Below are 20,655 nucleotides of genomic sequence, written 5' to 3'. Positions count from 1 at the left end.
CTTGGATACAAGAAAGGAATCAACAAGGAATGCACGAGCTGGTTTCTGGAAATCGCTTTTGTCAGTGGAACCTAAATTAAAATGCGCCTCTAATGTTAGGCCATCTGCCTGGAGGTTTAAGAAGAGGAGTCTGGCAGCTTTAACTTCAGGTGGCGTCATTTTTTTAAAGTCAGGTGGGTCTGGAAAGCAAACAGCCAGTGTTGTTATGCTGAGTGTGCATGCCTTCGCCTCGCCGCTGACAAGCAGTTAGCCTTATAGGTTAGCATAGCTAGCTAGCTCGTCAAGTTAGCCTAATTTATACTAGGAATAAATTTCCAACTAAACTGCAAGCTTCACTCAGACAGTTACTACAAAAATATCTGTTTTAACTAAGGGGTTTATTTAGTTTATACCTAAAATGCTATGTAGTGCTCAAGAGCTGACAAAGCTGGGCTCCTATTACGGTGAGCTGGCAGCTAACCTTTGGTATAATCTTGAGCTGTGAATAAAATATTCAGATTCTGGTTTTCATGTAGTGGGACTTCACAGCCATTTCGCGCATTAAGGGTAATTTCCCCGAATGAGGAATGGCTTGTTGCTCTATTGTCACAGCAATAGTAGGCTGGCTGAGCACGGGGATTTCCTCACTTGCTTATTTTGTAGGCGGGGAGTTGTTTGCCACTTTCACAAGCAAGCTCCGAGAGGTTGCAGACAGAGTCGTGGAATCTCAAAAGCGTGTAACCCGTGCAGGTTGCTTTTTGTGATAATTAGTTTGTTAGAACGTCTTGCGTGGTGTACGGCGTGTCACGGTTGCTTCTAGGTGGTTTGTCAACTCATGCGCTTCTTGCTGGTCAAACCTGCTGCTTCATCACCTCGTTGTGCAAAGGAGCAAGCGCGAGCCGAGCCAGCGGTTTAGCGAGATCAGGTTGGTTGCAATATTATCTGGTGTGACATTTCTGCCAAAGACGAACATGATTGTCAAAGCTGAGGATGATGATGTTCTTTTTTTGTGGCTTTTGATGCATGCGTGGATTTAATCTTCTAGGAAATTGCTTCCAGAAACCATCGTTTTGTGTTGAATTGCTTCACCTGAAGTGACAATTCATTTAACCACTAGTTAAATTGTAACAATGGCAGAGCCAAATCAAACCCGCCGTCCTTGGATTTATTCTCACAGTCTATCAGTTCACATCAGCATTGTTTTATTACAAAAGCCAATAAGCAAGTAGCGATATTTTTATCATGCTGAATCATCACAATGATGTATTTAGACGTTCTCAGAATCCACCCCGAAATATGGCACCACCGGACAAAGGTCTGCTCGCTGGATAAGGGTCGATGTTTATCATCAAGCAGCCGTTAATACGGAGATGGATCGAAATGATGCTGATCTCTCATGCAAGTCAGTCCTCAAGCCATGAGCATCAAGTGATGACCATCATGCATCTATCAATAGCCTCATCAACATTCAGCTGAGAATGTGCCTTTTTTATTGCAGCGCTGTCATGATGTACATCAACAAACGGGCTGCGAGTATGTTTAGACTAAGTGCTTAGGTGTCAGCTGCGATGTCAGAGCAATTTAAGAATTGCACGATAAGCAGATATTATTCATGTGTTGTGATAAAATGGTCCTGCAATGAGTAGATGTTTAAACTAGGTCATGTGTAATTATGGAGTATAACAATACCTGATCCAGGCAGCATTTCAAGTACAGGTTTTGATAAATGTGGAATGCTGTTAATGCCTTTATCTTTTGCAAACAGTATGTTAAATGCTGCCTAGAAAGCTGCATTCCTTATGGCATAATTAAATTCAATGCAACTCTTTAATTTGTGTTATTTTGGGTTGACAGCTGCTCTTTGTCTCACTGTGTGTGACATGATGAAATTTGCTGCTTATTAGAGTACACACTCATAGAGGGCCCAGGTAATGAATTATCCATGGAGTGTCTGTGCAATTTGAAAAGTCACCTTGGAAACTGTTGAGCACATATAGACAGGGCTAAACAGATAGAAGTTGCTTATTCTTGCTCAGATATTCAACTTATTTCATCATCTCTGTTCATGCGAGCAGGGCATTGAAGTGTGTTTAGCAGACAGGGCAGCCCTACATCAGAAGCTCGGCTTTGCAATAAAGCGTAATGCCCATCTCTGCCTTTCTCTGCAGGTAACAAGGAAAGATGATGGTCCATATAAACATCCGGGGCTGGCAGTGGTGTGTAGATGGATGCAGAGAATGGTGTAGATCAGCTCTTAGATTTATCTCCTCTTTTATTCAGGTAGCAAAGATAAAATAAAACTGAATACCATAGAGGTGAACTGAGTGCAGAACTCGTACCCAGTGGCGTTGTTCAGAATGGGCAGGCAGTGGAGGGTGGAAGAGGATATGTGAGGTTGACGAAACACAAGGCAAGACTTTACACTGCATAGAGTACAGTCTGGCCACCTACACCTCTGTACGGCCAACGCAGCTGTGCTTTGGGAGTAGTTACGCCTATTCAGGACAATTAATAGCCCCCAGAAAGGAACACAAATGTGGGATTTGTCCACAAAAGTGCTGCTTAAGCTGCACAGGGAAATAGAAATGCCTGGAAGGAACGGAGAAAAAAGATCAATATATATATTTTTCCCCTTTTTTGCAGTAGTGGGGGAATGTTGGTGATGAAACCTCTTGCAAGTGTAGTGCGGATTATGATTGCTTAGCATTGCGATATGTCCGCTCCACTTCTCAAAGTACTACTTTCATCCAGACTGAGTAGCAAGTTTGTTTGATGAATTTCTTGGAACTTAAGTTAGACATGGCATGTTCATTAGTGCTCTCTGTTTATTCATAATTTAAATGAGTCAATATAAGACCCAACTTGGTGAGAATGGCTTTTCACCGGCTGTTCTTTTTCATGCAGCCTACTTTTATCTTGGCTGATTTCTGTGTGGGACACATCAGTATTAATGTAACATTTGGTGAAACTGATTTTAACCATCTGCATACTTGTGTAAGAAAGAAAGTCGAAATGAAACTAGTGTGTCATTTGTGTTAGTGTCCTGTGTTTTAAGAGATTTAGGAAATACAGCTGAGACTGCTACAAAAAATGTTCATGGCTGGTTGTGTTTGATATTTTTAAAGATGCCAATTGCAGTAGAAATCTTGTCAAAGATAAATGCTCTGTAAAAGAAAAAAAATTTTTTAATTGATATCGACTTTAGCCTGTATTCATAAAAATAATTGCTCATTTTGTGATTTACTGTGGATTCCTCTACTGTACCCAGTTGTTAAATAAAACCATCTAACCATAACTTTTAACCATCTAACGTCTAAGTTGTTCCACTACTTTAAGTTTGCAGTCATGTTGAAATACACAAGAAACTTAAAGATGGGTTGCAAGAAGGAACAGGCCAGATTACATGATTATGCAGGTTGATTTAAGAATTTTGGCTCGCTTAATTAATGATTATTCAGTAAAAATATGTCCTGCAGTAGTGTAATGGATGGATTTATTTATTTTCAAATGGTATCTTTGGACAGTCACATAAGGGTGATGTCCTGTGGACAGAAACCATCGATCACTTGCTGTAATTTGAACGGAGCAGTGGCAATGTTATAAATAGATGCTAGCTTTATTTTAAGGTAATAACTGTATCTGAAAAGAAGCTGTACAAAAAAAGAGACAGTTGTTTTGCTTTTTTTTAAAATTTGGTGACACCTGAGCTCTTATCACAGGGATATTTTAACAGAGGAGAATTCAACCTGTTCAGTGGTTCTAATTAAAGATGCGAGTTATATTATTTTTGATGCATTTAATATATTATAAATCGCTCTATTTAGTATTTGTGCTGCAAAGGTTGCATTTTTGTGTTGTTGGGTCAATGCAATATTCTTTTTAAAATAAATGCAGGCACTGTAGTACAACTCTTACGTATTTTGCCAGTGTGTGGGTTGCCTGTAACCCTTACTTCCTCTGCCAGTGCAAGGCTGGAGTATCAAGAGCTATTCTCTTCCTGTTTAATCAAGTCCTCCAGGCAGATACTGTGGAAGGCCAATAGAGTCTGTTCTCCTGTCCTACTGCTTGTACAGAGCTGCTCTGAGAGTAAATACTGCTTGCTTGATACTGAGCGTGGAAATAGACTCTGTAAGTATCGAAACATCACTGAATGCAAACTGGTCGTTTTAAGTAAGCCTCACGTTATCAGTGACTTCAGAAAATACTAAATCCCTCCAGGGCAATGATTCATGTTTTTACTATGAAAGACATGAACTGGATGCAAAATCCAGGCATAAATGTGCCACATGATTTTTGCATGGTTTCTGCTTCTTATGATATATTTTTTCCTTTTTACAACAGAGCTGCATAAAGTCACAGTATTTATTTCCCACTTATCTATCTTCAGTTTTGTATAGCTTTCTTTTAATAAATTAACCTCCTTTTTGAAATTGTAATAAAATAGTAAAAGTACTAGAAGACATATTTGTGATCCTCTTTATAATCACAAGAGAGATGGTGACTACACATCTGAGAGGAGAAATATTTTCCCTGCAGTCTTTGTTTGCCATTTATTATTGCATTAATCATAACATATATAACTTTGGGGCTAATTTTACTCATTTACTATTTTGCTGTCTAAACCTTTCTTACCTAATACTTTATTTAAAAATGTTCCTAAACCTGAGCAGCATAAAACCAACCTCCTGAAGCCTGAAGGTTGCTGGAAAACCTAAAACTGTCCACAAAATCACTTATTTGTCACGCTCTGAATGAAATTCTAAATATGAAATAAAAAAAAAAATTTGAAAAGTTAAATCTGCTTTTTTTATTTTATTTATTTGTAAATGATTGACCATTTTTGTTTAGCAGTATTTAATAAATTATTTTTTTTTAACTCTGAAAATTATTTTAATTCAAACACTGTTGTCTTATCAGACTTCAACATGATTGCAAGTAAAGCCATCCATCTTCTGTAACGTTTAGTCCAATTCAGGGGCCCCGGGGGCCGGAGCCTATCCCAGCAGTTAGCAGGCAGCACCCAGCACAGAGAGACAAACAGTTCATACTCACTCCTAGGGAGGATTTAGAGTGACCAATTAACCTAACGTGCATGTCTTTAAATGGTGGGAGGAAGCCGCAGTACCCGGAGAGAACCTACGCACACACAGGGAGAACATCCAAACTCCACACAGAATGGCCTCTGTTCAAACCTCCCCCCAGTCGAGGCTCGAACCAGCGACCTTCTTGCTGTGAGGCTCCAATGCTACTACTTAAACGTCACTACTGCCACTGTAATTATTTACTTTTTTAATTTATTCAGAGGTAATGATTTACATCAAAGCATGCTTTTAAGTTTAAACATGTAAGTATGCGAATAACAATGTATAACATCTATTCTTTTCCTAGTTAATCCATTGAGTTGCAAACATGGAATCATGTAGATTGTTACTATGTTACTGGCCCAGATTATTCAGTAAAAAAATATTTTATAATTATTTTTAGAGGAAATTACATTTTTTAAACTTCCTTAATTGTATCTGAAAAAGAAAACCATCCAAACCTAGAGTAGCTCTATCATTGGGTAAAATATGATTCCTAAATGCTGTCTTATGTTTTTTGCTGCATGTGTTTTGCTTATGTTAATTACTGTTGAATACTGTATTTAAATGACTTGTCGTTATTAGGCCTGACACAGTGATTATATAATAGTGTAATTGAGATTATTTAAGTAAAACGTTACCACTCTTACATAAAGTTTAAAAACTTCAGTTGCAACAAATGAAAAATGTAGTATTTAGGTCCAAGAACTGAAAGTGATGCAAAGGCCTGTTGCAATTGTAGTGTTTCTTTTTATTATTTTCCCAGTTCTTGCTCCTAATAAAAAGCACTCTTGGGGGCCTGAACATGCCCCCAAACTCACCAAAATTGGCATTACTCCCACCCCCACAAAGGAATGCAAAACATTTTATATTTTGTATGCTCGGACATGTTTTGGGGGGTATTGCCTCAACAGTGCCGCCTATTGTGGCACCCCATCACTGCACCTCATCAATCTTTATGAATTTTGTTGCACATATAATGGGCAAAAAATCCTCTTGGAGTCATGATCTCAACCCAACAAGAAGTCGCCCATTTTGGTTCAAAGTCACCACTTTGAACTCCGACAGATTTCATTCTACCATCCTCAAACTTGGTCAGTATGTTCTGAAGGCATGTGTGATTAAAAGTTATGGAAAGCTTTTGCCATTGTCAATGGCTGTGGGCATGGCCATGGCGGTGCCACAAAATCTGATGTTTTGCCATAAAACATAAAAAGTTGTTATAACTTTCATTTTATGTGGGAGTTATATCAATTTCATGTTTCATGGCGAAACATCAAATTTAGTAAAATATTGACACTTGAATGTGTTCAGGATTTGCATGTCAATATTTTACTACGCAATAGCCCCACCCCCTCTCGACAGGAAGTAATCCTTTTACTCAAAGGCCCTTTTATCTGATCTCTTTCAAATTAAGATGGTGTCACAAAAGATGTTGATGATGCTTTCTGATGAAAACTTTTGCTTAAAGCTGCAAGGCTTGTGCATGGCAGATGGCAGTTTTGATATGATGCCATGACATCACAAATCCCTATAAATCACACAAATTTCATCTGATCACCATCAAACTTGCAGTGCTTAATCAGGATGCTACCCTACACAGATTCATATGACCAATTTCCTGTCTAGGCCTTAGCCCTGCCCACTTATAACAGGAAGTGAATTTTTTCGCGCTGCATGGTGCTGCCTCTCAATGATCAACCTCATACATTTAAAAGTGCTTCACATGTTAAACCCTTGCATGATACCACAGTACAAAACTCAAGTTGATTCACTAAACATATCCATGGCGAATAATAGTCCTATGCCATAAAACCGGAAGTGCATTTAACTGACAAAAATAAACTAAGCCTCACCAAACATGGTTGAAGAGATTCACACCCCGAACTAAATCTTCAAATATTCTGAGTAGATTCCAAAATGGCATTCTACCTACGATATTTCACCAACATGGATGAAATTTGGTACACACACGCAACACACATGTCAACGACCTACAAAAACGCAAGATCATGAACTCTTCAGATGTCATCACTGGGTATACTGAGATGCCAACTGACCTGCTGAGAAGGACAGTGACAATCTTATACAGCAAACCCCTGGACAAGTAAACACACGGCTGCAGACCAGAGCGAGTCTGCTATAGGAGAGATGTCACCAGGGGAGGCAGTCTATGCATAGGCCAAAGCAGCACCGAAGGTGTGAGGGCCTTAAACATCTCTTGCAGCTTTACTTCTGTGTGGTTTTCAAATATTTAATTGAGCTGACTGACCCATAGTTGGCTGAGTTTACTGCCACAACTGTTTATCTTAAAGCACATCACTACTTATTTGCGACTTGCTGCTTTTTGCTGAGTGTCTGTTGACATTAACGTCATGGATGTAGTTCTAAAGCCAATCACTGCACCACAGCTGTAGGCACATTCTGTTTTTTTTTTTGTTTTTTTTTAAAGTTAAATGAAAAAGGAGAGCCCAATAACTTGGAGGAAATGATTTATCAACAGTACACCAAACTTGGAACATGACCGTGTCAGATGGTGTGCTTTGACAGATGGTGTATAACCAGCTATGTATTTCAGTAAATAAATCCCATGACATAAATACTTGATTATTTATGTTATATCTGCCATGTGCCATTTTTCACTTGCAAAACCTTAAATGCAAACAGTTTAATGTGTATTAATTGATTGTAATAAGGTTTATTCTGCAATAGTGGCATGAGAACGTTAACTATAATTGCAGTTATTTTAATGAGTTAAGTTAATCAACAACTACAATTTTGTAATTGTGACAGCCTAACTCCTATGACTCGTATGACATGCAGACTTTAATTCAAGGGGTCAGATCCTGCAAAATTCCACCATAAAAGTTTGGTTTAAGTAGTGTCCAGAGCCTCCACTGGTCAAAAGTACTGGCTTAGTATTTCTTCTCTGCTTCAAGCATATCACGTTTCCCTCTGAAAGCTGCTGAATGATTTCTCCTCTCCCTCTTTTTGTCACTCTTATTTCACGCTCTGAATACTTAGTAGTTAATAGCTTCCCTCCCCTCTTCCCATCTTACCTTTCTCTTACACAGGCACTCTTGCACACTGTTTTCTCCATTTGCAAGTTTACACCACTCATCCCGTATCTCTTCCAGAACTATCAGAGGAGTCTGATTTTTAATTTGCGGTTAAATGGCGCCCGACACATGCAGCTTGCTTGATAATTGACTTAGCTCAGTTGACAGGAGGAATGATTAGATCTGAGTATCGGGGGCGAACTTTTCAGATCTGAATTAGAAGGGAGGGGCTAAAAGTACAGGCTGTGATCAGGCATAAATGATGAGAATGGCCGGTTATGGCATACAGGGGGAAAAGTGTTTACCGATTGCATTAAACACATCAACCCTTAAAGAACAAGTGGACAAGACAGTAAGTATGCACAAGGAAGACATTGATGAGACATGTCATGAGAAAAGGCTTTATGTTTATGTTTCATGCACTTATTTGCTTTTTAGAATATTGATGGTTATTTTTTATTTCCTGTGAAAAGTGCGTGATAAAGGAAGAGGCTTCAAGTCTCATTCATTATTGATCAGGGTAATTAAACAGGTGATCAAAGTGACTCTCTTCTTTTGTATCTATTTAATTATGTAAGATTTGTGGGTTTTGTAAAGGCAAAATGGTACTTAATTTATGTCACGAGCATAGGTCCTTGTGTTTCTATTCGTTAACCATGTTGAGCTACATTGTATGGGATTCTTGGGGTGTCTTAAATGTCATTCAGCTGTTAGTTTCAGAGAAGTAAGTTATTATTAAAATCTGCATGTGTTTTCCTGAAAACAGTCTTTCATCAGCATGCGCCTCCGCTGTCTACTTTTATTCACTTCATTAGCAAGCTGCCAGTGCAAAGTGCTCAGAAGCCTCTCTTGAAGGATTGATCATGGCTGTTTATATTTGTATGAGCTTGTGTAACTTTCGTTGTCTGTCTCTTGTGTGGATACCTCTGTGTGATTAGTGAGGTGATGTGCAATCCACTGCCCTGTCTCAGCAAACCCTGTATCCTCTTAGTCCTTCCCAGCCACGTTTAGTATTCAGAGAGCGGGCGCTGTCGTAATCTGGATTCCGAGGCAGGTTGCTGGGGTTTTTGTTTGCTCTTATGGCCCTGATAATCTTGTTACACTGCTGTCAAGTGGAGCTAGCCCTCCCTGCAGCCCTGAACCACCATGCATGCCACCTCCAGTACCAGAAATACACCCCTCCCCCCATCCCCACCCCCACCAGCCTACCGCCATTTTGAGACAGTTGTTGATGGAAGAGCCTTGGATGTATCCTTGAAGAATCACCTCCTGAGCATCTTTATTCAGCCTCACACCCCCCGCCCTGTCTCCCACCCCCACCTTAGGCAGTAAACGACAGTGATAAATATTCATCATAGGGAAACTGTGTGGAAGATGTAGCCTCAGTTCCCCCTCAACAAAGATTCCCCTATCTAATGGTGCCCATCCTTGGCATCCCCCCTGGAGAGATCCTGTGGAGGGGACAAGCTCATTAAAGCATGCCAAAGGCTCAAGGCCAGACCTATCATGTCATATCAGCATTTATCACACCAGATTTGTTTGTTTATTATTATCCTCCTTGTGAATCAACCTGAGCTTCCTTCTGTAGATGTAGATGAACAAAGACAGCTTCTGATGGTTGGTCAGCTTGCTTTAGTTGTGTTAGCTCAACTTGACAACTTCTTAATTGGTACCTTGGTTTTGGTCCTTGCTGAGATCAGTATTTTTTTTTTCTTCACTCAACCTGTTCTACTCAAGCTCCTCAAAATGTGTCGACCTTGCATTTTATACAAGGCTGTTTCCTCTTTTTCTTTTCATCTCACTCTCTCTATTCCTCCCTCTCTTTCTCTGTCTTCTACCATTCCCTTTTTCTTTGGGTGGCCACACTCAGCGTTTTCTATTTCCTGTGGGTGTGATGTCTCTCCTCCACAAGCAATCAGCTCTGATTTGTCAGCGTTCTTCCAGGCAATTCATAAAAATTCAGCGAGCATCTAAAAGGCATCTCTGTCCCTGCACTTGCTCCCCTACTTCATATGTCCCTGTGCTCCAAGCTGCAGCTTTCACCTACTGCTCCTTTGACTAGACACTCACAAGAGATCTGAAATGATTAATTGCAGGTAATGTACTGTAGGGGTTGTCTTTTTGTGTGAATTGTCATATTTCAAGCCTTCCTGTCACAATCAAATCACTCACTCTAGCTCCTCTGACATTTTCTTGTTATTCCTTATGAAACATTTTAGGTGTTTTTCCCTTCCTTTGCCTCTGTGTCTATTTGTGTGCCTGCCTCTTTGTCTCTGTGAGGTATGACATGCCCGGTAGTGGAAGGGAGCAGCTGTGCGTTGGACCTTGTCTGTGTTGTTCTGCCATGCCCTGTCATTGGTAGCCGTCTGTTGGCAGCAGCCTGTGCTGGAGGCTTGCAGCCCGGGTGCAATCTTTCCTTGGTGTCATATGGTGAGCTTTCAGCATGCCAAGCCATGCCTACTATTTTACCCTGCACAGCTGTGTGATAGAACTTGCCTTCTCAACCAGTAAAATATGCCATTTCTCAGCATTATTAAGATTCCAGCTGTTTTTGTTAACAGTGTTAGGTCTAGGCTGCGGAGAGGAAAATGATAGGCTTAATATGAAATTTGGAAGATGCAGCTTTTTTTCTACTCTCATCCCAGTAGCTATTAGTGTAGTACTTTCCTCTATTTGTCCATTATCTGTGCATCATCAGGCAGACCATTATCCCATTATGTTTTGCATTTGTGGTCCAAAAAGCTTACTGGAAATGAGTCACCACAAAAGCTTGTGAAAGATAGGTGTTACTATCAGACAGCTATTCATAGTCAGCCCGTCAGGGATTAAGCTACCACATTTAAAAAGTCCTCCACAGAACGTAAAAGGCTTTTTATATGGGCATCTGCAGCATGGAGAAAATAGTTGTTTTATGAGGAGCCAAAGGACTTTTTGAAGTAAAAAAGCATCAAGAATTCCCGTCACAATCTGACCTCATGTTATGTCCCCAGCCTGTTTGATAGTGTCGTATTCAGGTCATTTTTAACAAGCGTCTGTCTCTCCCTGTTTGGCTCAGGTGACCGGTCCACCTGTAGCACCCTTGTGTTGCCATGGAAATATCCTGGCCATCTTGGTGCACGTTGGTGCTACGAGTCATTTGTTTTGCTTTCCTTCCCTCACTGAGCTTCTCTGCACACATCATACATGAATAGCTTAATGTGCATTGAGGCTATAAATGCACACACTGGCAACAGTTCTGTGTCTGATTCGTTTTAAGGATACTTTTGTTTACTGTTTTGATGTTTAAAAAGTTGTAAGAGCCAATGTGCATTTGTTTATGTGCTCAGTAGTAACACACACTGTTGGCTGTGCAAATCAGCTTAGCGAGGCAATGTGCTGGCTGGGCTGACTGTGGTGGGTGCCTGTGTCGCTGACACAGCATTTACCGTGTGTGGTTTAAAGCACTCAGGGCCACAACTGTGTGTGTGTGTATGTGTGTGTGTACGCGTGTGTGTCCGTCCATACTTACCCTATGACAGAGCTAACACGGTAGAAGGCATCCGACCTTCTGTCTGTCTTAACACAAGCAGGTTAGATTTTTCGCCTGCACAGTTTCTCTTGGTGTTCCCTCAGTAGTGACATGACAGAAAAAACTGCAGTGCAGCCCTGTTATTCTGGATGATACTAAGGTTCTGCAACAGTTACAATATATCCCCTTTTCATTGATTGATTATAGCTGGACCCAGGCCATGACAGGTGTGACTCTGGAGTAGCTTCTGTTGATGAAAAGTCATCCTGCTGTGTTTGTGTTAATGAATGTATATTAGCTGTGGATGGATGCACAATAGATAGGCTCATGACTGTTATCTTTCTGAAAAGCTATACTTCATAGAAATTGCTCTTTTTGAGCTCTAGTTTCGAAGAAATCACAAATTGCTGCCAGCCAATTAAATGCTGTTCTCCTTGTGACTCACCACTGTCGTTTGAACTCAGAAACCAGAAAGTCTTGAATGCATTTTCACTGAATTGCATTTCTTCTTCAGCCTAACCTATGTTTGAGTCAGGAATGCAGACCATTAAAGTATTAGCTCATTGTGACAAGTACAGCAAGTCTATGTACCAATTGTTCAGCAAACTTGGTTTCACTAAGAAAGAAGTCTGAAGTCCTTGACCCACTTTTTATTTTTAGGACATAGCCATGCTGTAGCTTGTTTTCCAAAAACACATGTTTTTTTTTTTTTTTGTTTGGTTTTTTTTAACGGTATTGCTTTAAATATTGTTTATGACATCTTTTCACAGATAACCAGCAGTACAGGTGGACGCTGCTCTCGTGGCATGACTACCACAAACAAGGGAAACAAGGCCTTAAAGGTAAAAAGCTTGCAGGACTCTGACCAAAATAGTTCCAGCAGTGATAAATTTATTATTCAAGTGTGGCTATAAAGACCAACACTAACCAATCTGTATCTGCAGGTGAAGCGGGAGCCTGGGGAGAATGGCACCAGCTTAACAGACGATGAGCTGGTGACCATGTCGGTGAGGGAACTGAACCAGCATTTACGGGGCCTATCGAAGGAAGAAATCCTTCAGCTGAAGCAGCGGCGGCGTACCCTTAAGAACCGCGGCTATGCTGCAAGCTGCCGGGTGAAACGGGTCACCCAGAAAGAGGAGCTGGAAAAACAAAAGGCTCAACTGCAACAGGAAGTGGACAAGCTGGCCACAGAGAACGCCAGTATGAAGGTAGAGCTGGACGCACTGCGTTCAAAGTATGAGGCTCTCCAAAGCTTTGCCAGGACTGTGGCGCGCAACCCCGTCACTTCAACAAGGGGACCGATGGCCTCTGTGATAGGGCCCCTCATCCCTGGTAAAGTAGCTGCCACCAGCGTCATCACCATCGTCAAATCCAAAACGGAGGCCAGGTCATAGTAGCAGAATGATCAGGAGGAAGATTTTCAAGGCGTAACTAGTCAGTGCATTGTAACACGACACAGGATCTCTTGTATAAGTTTTCAGTTTTACGTGGACACCAACACTAAAAATATGCTTCCCATTTCACCCCTTACAGCTTGACTCAGCTGTCTCCTTGGCAACAGACAAGCTGTATTTGATTTTGCCTGGATAGCAGTTAATTAGTATCAAATTCAGATTGTTGTTTTCTTGTTGCTTTTGATAAAATAGTTTATGTAATGTGTTTAGGTCCTCATGACTGAGCTCTTAAATCTTTTCCGTCCAAGGAATTGGAATTTTTAGAATCTCAAAGGCAGTCGCAACCAGTGAAATGATCACTCGTAGATTATTCCTCACTGTAACTGTAAAGGTCCATTTATGCTCCCTTAGGTACGTAAATAGGGACATCTGTTTTAAATGCTGTCATACGTCACCGTCCTCATACTTCCATGCGTCTTTTGCGTTGCCATGGTTGTTAAATCAATTGCTCCAATATTGGCAGTGCTAGGTTCAGAGTTCACTCCTGTAAGCCGACGTCAGTTTCAGACACCATTTGGCAGCGGTAATGCATCACTGTAGTGTTGTTTTCAACCGCCCAACACACCCTAAACACTTGCATAATAGTCTTTCTTCAAAAGCTCGCACAATTTCTGCAGTTGCTGTGCTCATCTTCATTCTTCTTTAGCTTTTTTCCCCCCATTCCTGATCCTCTTCTTCTTCTCTGGTTTGTTTCTTTTCCTAGTTGCATGTCAGCTATTCTGCTCAGCACTGCTCCCGCGATTTGATTCATCTTCTGCGTCAAGAGACGGATAGCTAAGCATAGTAAAAACAGACCTAAATAAGCGCGTTACCAACGCAGCAGACCGACGAAACTGTCCGTCTGCGTACCCATCTTCTATGTTGAGCATAAATGGGCTTTTAGGCTGAAGAAAGAGCCAGCACATCTATGTGAAGCTCGTTGCTTGTTATTTTGCACTGACTCTAACAAGAATAAATAAAAACGGTCACGGTATTGGTCTTGATACAGCAAAAGTCTTCTAACCAACCAGACAAACCTAAAACTAGTAAAAAAAAATTGTGATATTTCTTTTCTTCTTTTTTTTTTCTTTTTTTTTTTTTTTTTGTTGTTGGTTGTCTGCCAAGCATATGGGCATGAAATAATGCTCCCGAACATGGCATTCATTGCTGTTTAGGCATTGGTAACATGCTTCAGTGTCATTATCAATATGACAGGTAGATGCAATAATATATGTATGCACTGAAAACACAAAGAGATCTTACATATTTATGGTTAAATGAGAAAATGTATTAGCTGAGTGCCATTCTGGTATGACAAGATTCTTCTACAATATCTGAAAACCTGAATGTTATCACAGTAATTTCCTCATGTTTTATGGGGACAGTGGAAAACCACGAAACCTTTTGAGACATTGTGTTGCTCATGGAGAAGATATGTTTGTTTTTTTTTCTTTAAAAGATAAATATATATATATATATATATATATATATATTGCATTTTTGTAACTACTTGTCAACAGGGCCATCATATATTTACAAAAGAAAGTCTTTACACAAGCTTTATTGTTGTTAAGGTGTAGAAAATTTTGTCTAATGTTGAGTTATTGGTTTTTATTACTAGGCAGATTAACTTCCATTGTTTATAGAAATACAGAAAAAGAAAATATACACAAAAAAACAAACAAAAAAAAACAAAACATAAAAAAAAATCTGTGAAATCTTTTTTGCAATTGTACCAAAAGTGGCTTACTATTGAAGTCTGATAGCTTTTTCTAGTGAATAGGCGCGTACAGTGGGGTAGCGCGTGATGTGACGTGTAAGTGACAAGTTGGCAGTGTCGTTCACTGTATAGATGTCAATGCTGTGCTATTTAAAACAAATCTGTAGAGCTAAACTAGATGGTGTAAACAAGGTCAATTGTCTTTGTGCGTATTGGCATCTGTGATATCCTCCGCTTTCTTGGTGTTAGTTACAAATCATATCGTCATTAAGAGTTTACAGCAATGAGCAGTGTTAAGACTGAAATTGGTAAAAACGGCATCAGTGGACATTAATTAAGGACTTCAAAAGCTCAATGCGATGGGAACATTGGCTGCACTTGATGTTGGATGCCTTCTAAAATACACCTTCTACAACCTGAAAATAAATTGATTTAATATAGGGAAGACTTTCTGATCATTCCAGCTTATAGATTTGAATTAGATAGCAGAAACAACAAAATATCCATGAAATGCTGTTATACAGTACAACTATGGATATGTTTTATGACAAATCACGCAGTTTCTTAATATTTTGTATTAACTAAAAGGTGAAGTTAAAGACTACCCATAAAAGGTGCAGCATCAGTCCTGTAATTTTACCCAGATTGGTCTTCAGATAAAAAGCGGAAGGTTAGGGTGAGGGTTTGTTTGTATGCACTAAGCTCCTGCTTGTTTTGCTCAGGACAAAACAGGCCACTCAAAATGAACAAACTGTTGTTGATGAGAAGCAAAGAGGAAGGAATGGCAGCTCTGTTATGTTTTTTTTGTTTTTTTTTTGTTGTGTTTTTTCTTATATTAGGCATGTCATAAAGGGCTTCAATCACAGTCAGAAACAGCACGACCACATAGAATTACAATCAAGAACAGCTGCCAGCAGCACTTCCTCTGTGCCAAGGGTTGCATTGCTCCCCTGCTCATCTGAAAGGAGTTTAACACTGAAGCAGCTCCACACCTCAAGGTGAAAGCAGTTGTGTAATAATATTAACAGAACGCGCTTCATCCAGGTCTCACTCTCCTGCTGGTCAGAACGTCTTGTGGTGTCGGGCGAGGTGTTAATCTAAAGACACTCTCAGAACTACAGCTCAGCAAAACTCCATGCCAGAGATCTGGGTGCTGGTTGAACTGTCTGTGTGCAAGTATCCTCACTTTGTCAACATGCTTTGCTATCTGCAGTGGCTGGTTAACTGTGGGAAAATATATATGTGACTCTTGACATAGCCCAGTATTGATGTTGGCGTCCTTATTGCTGTGGCAGTCTTGTGGAGTGAATCTTTTTCATGTCAAGTGTCTTTAAGGTGTTCGAGTGGCACTGTTGACCAATCTTTGAATCTCCTCTCGAGATGACGACTCTTTCTCACACATACAGTGTATAGTATGTAGCTGCAGTAGGTATTAATGACCATTGTGAAAAAGTGACCCTTAATATGCAACTCAGTGGAAAGGTGTGGGAGAGTAGATGTAAGAGTAATCAATATTGTCAAAGTTGCTGGAGTCTGTTATTTAATTGTACTTGTTTGGTTTTAATTTCATTTGTAAAAACTGTTTTTTTGCATCCATAGAGCAATTGGCCCTTGTTTTACTTATATTTAAAGTGTAATATTTTAAGGAATTATGAGACAAATGCAGTCAAGCCTTATTCCGTTCATTTGGTCTTAAGTTAGCCATATTACAGATCCATAAATTGGATGTGGATATTGAGTGAAAGTTTATGCTGTTATTTAGATTTTTTGCGCACTAAGTGATGTGGATGGTAGCAAAAGATTCTGTCACAAGGGCCTCTTGCAATAATTTTCCTTAATTTTGGTTCCTTTGGTATACCTGTGTTTGCGTGCGGGTGTGTTTTCTCTGCTGCTACACTAGTTGTTAGTGCTCGTCGTTTGCTGCGGCTTCGTCCACAGCCTTTCTGTTCCCATTTTTACGTTGTGCGTATTTGAAATTGATCTTAACACTGTAATTTGTTCTGCAGATTTAATTTTCAATTGGTTATAGCTTCTTTTCTTTCATGCAACATGTTAGAGAGGATAAATAATGGCACTTGTGTGGCAGACGAATTTAATAGCTCTCAGAACATTGGCTTCTTTTTTTAGTGGAATTACGCTTTGTTAACGGTTGACTGTGCAGGTTTTTCTTCTTACTCTATGGAGTGGGTCTGTGTTTCAAAGGTATGTAAATCTGACTAAAGCGAGTAATACAAAGTTAATAATCTGTTTTGTTATTTTTCTGTATGGGTTGTAATAAAATATTGCAGTACTTTGTATGAAAACAGACAATAGTTAATTGTAACTATTTATAAATTAAATTATTGTACTTTTTGCAATCTGTAGATAAGTACTATGTATTCATATACAGTAACAACTGTGGATTTAAATGTGATTCTCTGAGGTGTCTAAGTTATTGATGTATATATTGTATGTTTGTTGATACAGCTTACTTTATTTTCGATAAGACCAATAAAAATGTTTTGGAAAATGATGTTAAGCATTGCTGCTGTTATTTGCATCTTTTAAAACACTATTAAAATGAGGTTTTGTCATATTCTGTGGCGTCATTGACCCAGTTTGATACTTGTAAAAATAAACTGGCGGGGAAGGCTTTTTTGCTGTCCAGGGTGGGTTTTAGAAGACAGCGATCATTTAGATGGCACAATTTCTTTTTCTGTGATCCAAAAAAAGCTATTGGGCGACCCACTTTGGCTAACCTCAGTGGACACATTTTTGGCCCGACACGAGTAAAACATTAGAGTCATGAAGGATGTCTAGGTGTGCTTGTCCTAGATTAGGAGGAGTAGTGAGTTAGTCATCTCTGCTCCCAGCGGAGCTCCAAACCCCCACCCTCCTCCTGTCTCAGTGCACCTCATCAAACATCAGCCTCCTCAGCAGCGTTTCAGCCCCTGCACACTCAAAACACATCTCATGAGAGAACTTGCACAGACAAAGAGACAGATGGTTGAAGACAAGCGACATCTTACCACTTCATCCTGCAGGGCAAGTCTAAACCCTAGTGCCTGAGTGTGACTGCAGTGTGATATTGTTCTACAGTTTTCTTAAATGCAGGAGGTCTCTACAGGTCTGTGTGACCTGTACCTCAAAACAGGCTCCTCTCCTTGGATGCCTGCCCCAGACACCCACATGGCCTCTGAAGAGTTGATTAATTTGGCAAGTTGGGCTAAGGTGAGCTGGAGGGGCTATCTAGGACAGCATTCTTCATCTTCACCCACTTCTGCAGCAGGTGCCTGCCCCAGTTCTCCGACCACAACCTGCTGTACAATTAATGCTGTCATCCCCATCAGCGAAGCTGATCATTTACAACACTAGCTCTGCCAAAACCTGGCATTAAGCTACATTCTGCAAATGGTGCCACAGATACTACACTGAACAAAAATAATCATTTATTTACACTCGCACAGAGAATTATTTAGGTCACATAGAAATCTGCTGTAAATAGATCGTTATCCCTCTAATCATGATATGTCAAAGAGTTGACAGCAGCCAATATGCATCCCACTTGTGATAAAAGATGCCATGCATCTAAGGAAATGAGGCAAAAGAGCTTCAGAATACCCGCTTGGTAGGAAGTTACTATATGCATGTTCAGCAAAGTGGGCTTAGGTTTCCATCTGCTGGCACATAAGTATGAAAGCAACACATGATCTAACAGGGTTTGCCATAAGATCACACCACATACTCTTAAACAAAGGATTTCCCTACTAAACTAAAAAAAAAAAAAAAAAAGTATTATTTAACCGGTTATGTAAAACAAGAACATATTGTATGAAGGGCCATTTGAGACATTATTCAGAATTACCCTCTCACAGACAGGTGAAATTTTAGTCATTCACACATTATACTGAAACCTCTCATATATTATACTGAAATCATTCACACATTATAATAAAACCTCTCATACACTTTACTGAAACTGCCTCTTATACACTATACGGAAATTTCCTCTCATATACTGAAATGCAGCTCCCTGTCTCATCCTTGACTCAGTGTTTGATAAAAGGAAGTTCTCAACCCTGTTACTGTTTTCATTTGTCAGTGTTTAAGTCAGTGTTGAAACACTGTGCTTATGTAACTAACATAGTAATTGTGTTGTTGTATTTATAACATTATATTAAAATTTGTGGCCGGGACACGGACATTTTCAACTTGTCATCTTGTTTGCAGAAAGCATAGCAGGTGTAGCTTCTGTTCAATGGCAGTGGGATTGTTTAATTCTATTGATGTGGTCATGAGTTTATGATGACTAAGCGGAGTAGCTGAATTTTTCAATACTATACTGGTCTCAGCAGATACTATTAGAAGGGTTAGGTCTAACACGACAGCAACCGGATAACTGACAGTAGCAAGTCTGAATGAGGACACGCTAACTAACCACCTAGCATAACTCGGCCATTAAAATATGCCATGCTGTCAAAGGAAAACCTGGACGGCACTGGACAACTCTTCATCTGCGTTTGGAGTATTCTCCAGGATATGACTCACAGTGCTGTTCAGGTCATCGTTTTACAGCACTGTATATACCAATGGCCGAGTTATGCTAGGTGGCTAGTTAGCATGTCCCCATTCAGACTTACTACTGTCGGTTGTCCGGCTGATGTCGCGTTAACCCTTAATAGTCTCTGCTGAGGCCAGAATAGTATTGGAGATGCCAGCTGCATCAATGAGATTACTTCCAGGCGACTGAACAGATATTAATACAGCATAAGTCTTCGCAAAACATCTGTCTGTTCTCCAACTACTTCTTCTTCTTCGGTTTGTTTTGAAAATGCGCTCCTGTTTTTTCTACTACGTAACTTCCGTTTCAACTGAAATGACTTCCTTTTTTCAAGTGAAATTCGCTCTCACACACACTAGTAGAATTCCTTTCATACATATTAGTGAAATGCGATTTTAGAAATTTCACTATAGTGGGTGAATGATTTCAGTATAGTGTTTAAGAGTATTTCAGTATAGTATATAAGAGGAGATTTCAGTATAGTATGTGAGAGCCTTTCAGCATAGTGTATGAGAGGTTTTACTATAATGTGTGAATGATTTCAGTATGATATATGAGAGGTTTCACCATAGTGTATGAATGATTTAAGTATAATATATTAGAGGTTTCAGTATAATGTGTGAATGACTTAAATTTCACATGTGTCTGTGAGAGGGTAATTCTGAATAATGTCTCAACCGGCCCCTCATAATATTGGACTGTTACTCATAACTTACTCAGATTATATTATAATGATAACAATAATTATTATTATCATTATTATTATTGCTAGCAGTAACACATTGTAGGACACACACACACACACACACACACACACACACACACACATATATATATATATATATATATATATATATATATATATATAATTTCTTTTTAAGCAGATTGTATTGGGATGAAAACAATAAATCATACTTAAAGATGTCTAACAGGTTATCGTTATAAATAAGGTTTGGGGGAGGGAGGCGTTACCACACACCTTGAAATGACCTCAAAGTGGATGAATTCATTGTATTGAATACAGTGCAATTTAATCAATATGTTTGCATGTTGGATTACAGCTTTGCCTTTACCCTGTTTTCATTATTTCTATATTCAGTGTATTTCCAAATTCAAATCGTATAGCCTATATATCATATGGTGATATGATGTGTATTTGCTGGTTTTTCCAAGCACATGTAAACATTTATGTTTTTACTTTATATTACCCTTTCGTTTCAGTAAAATAGAAGTGCAGAATAATTGTAGTTTTTTAAATTTATTTATGATATATATATATATATATATATATATATATATATATATATATATATATATATATATATATATATA

At 39.4% G+C, this 20,655-nt stretch overlaps 1 protein-coding gene across 4 annotated transcripts; it reads left to right on the top strand.

The window, feature by feature from the left end:
- Nucleotides 1-14: 14 nt before the first annotated feature.
- Nucleotides 15-17,295, top strand: LOC121647924 (transcription factor MafG). Of its 4 annotated transcripts, none has more exons than XM_041997766.1 (3): nucleotides 15-149; nucleotides 12,398-12,469; nucleotides 12,572-17,295. In XM_041997766.1, the coding sequence occupies exons 2-3, from the start codon at nucleotides 12,434-12,436 to the stop codon at nucleotides 13,022-13,024; spliced, it is 489 nt and encodes a 162-aa protein (XP_041853700.1). In that variant the 5' UTR covers nucleotides 15-149; nucleotides 12,398-12,433; the 3' UTR covers nucleotides 13,025-17,295. The 4 variants fall into 4 exon arrangements, with proteins under 4 accessions (XP_041853700.1, XP_041853685.1, XP_041853708.1 ...); XM_041997751.1 differs by having other exon boundaries at nucleotides 15-173; XM_041997774.1 differs by lacking the exon at nucleotides 15-149 and adding an exon at nucleotides 223-443.
- Nucleotides 17,296-20,655: the final 3,360 nt, after the last annotated feature.

This window comes from Melanotaenia boesemani, chromosome 2, assembly GCF_017639745.1.
Source record: "Melanotaenia boesemani isolate fMelBoe1 chromosome 2, fMelBoe1.pri, whole genome shotgun sequence".
Classification (NCBI taxonomy): Eukaryota; Metazoa; Chordata; class Actinopteri; order Atheriniformes; family Melanotaeniidae; genus Melanotaenia; species Melanotaenia boesemani.
Note: the sequence above shows the minus strand (reverse complement) of the source record. Positions and strands in the feature narration are given on the sequence as shown.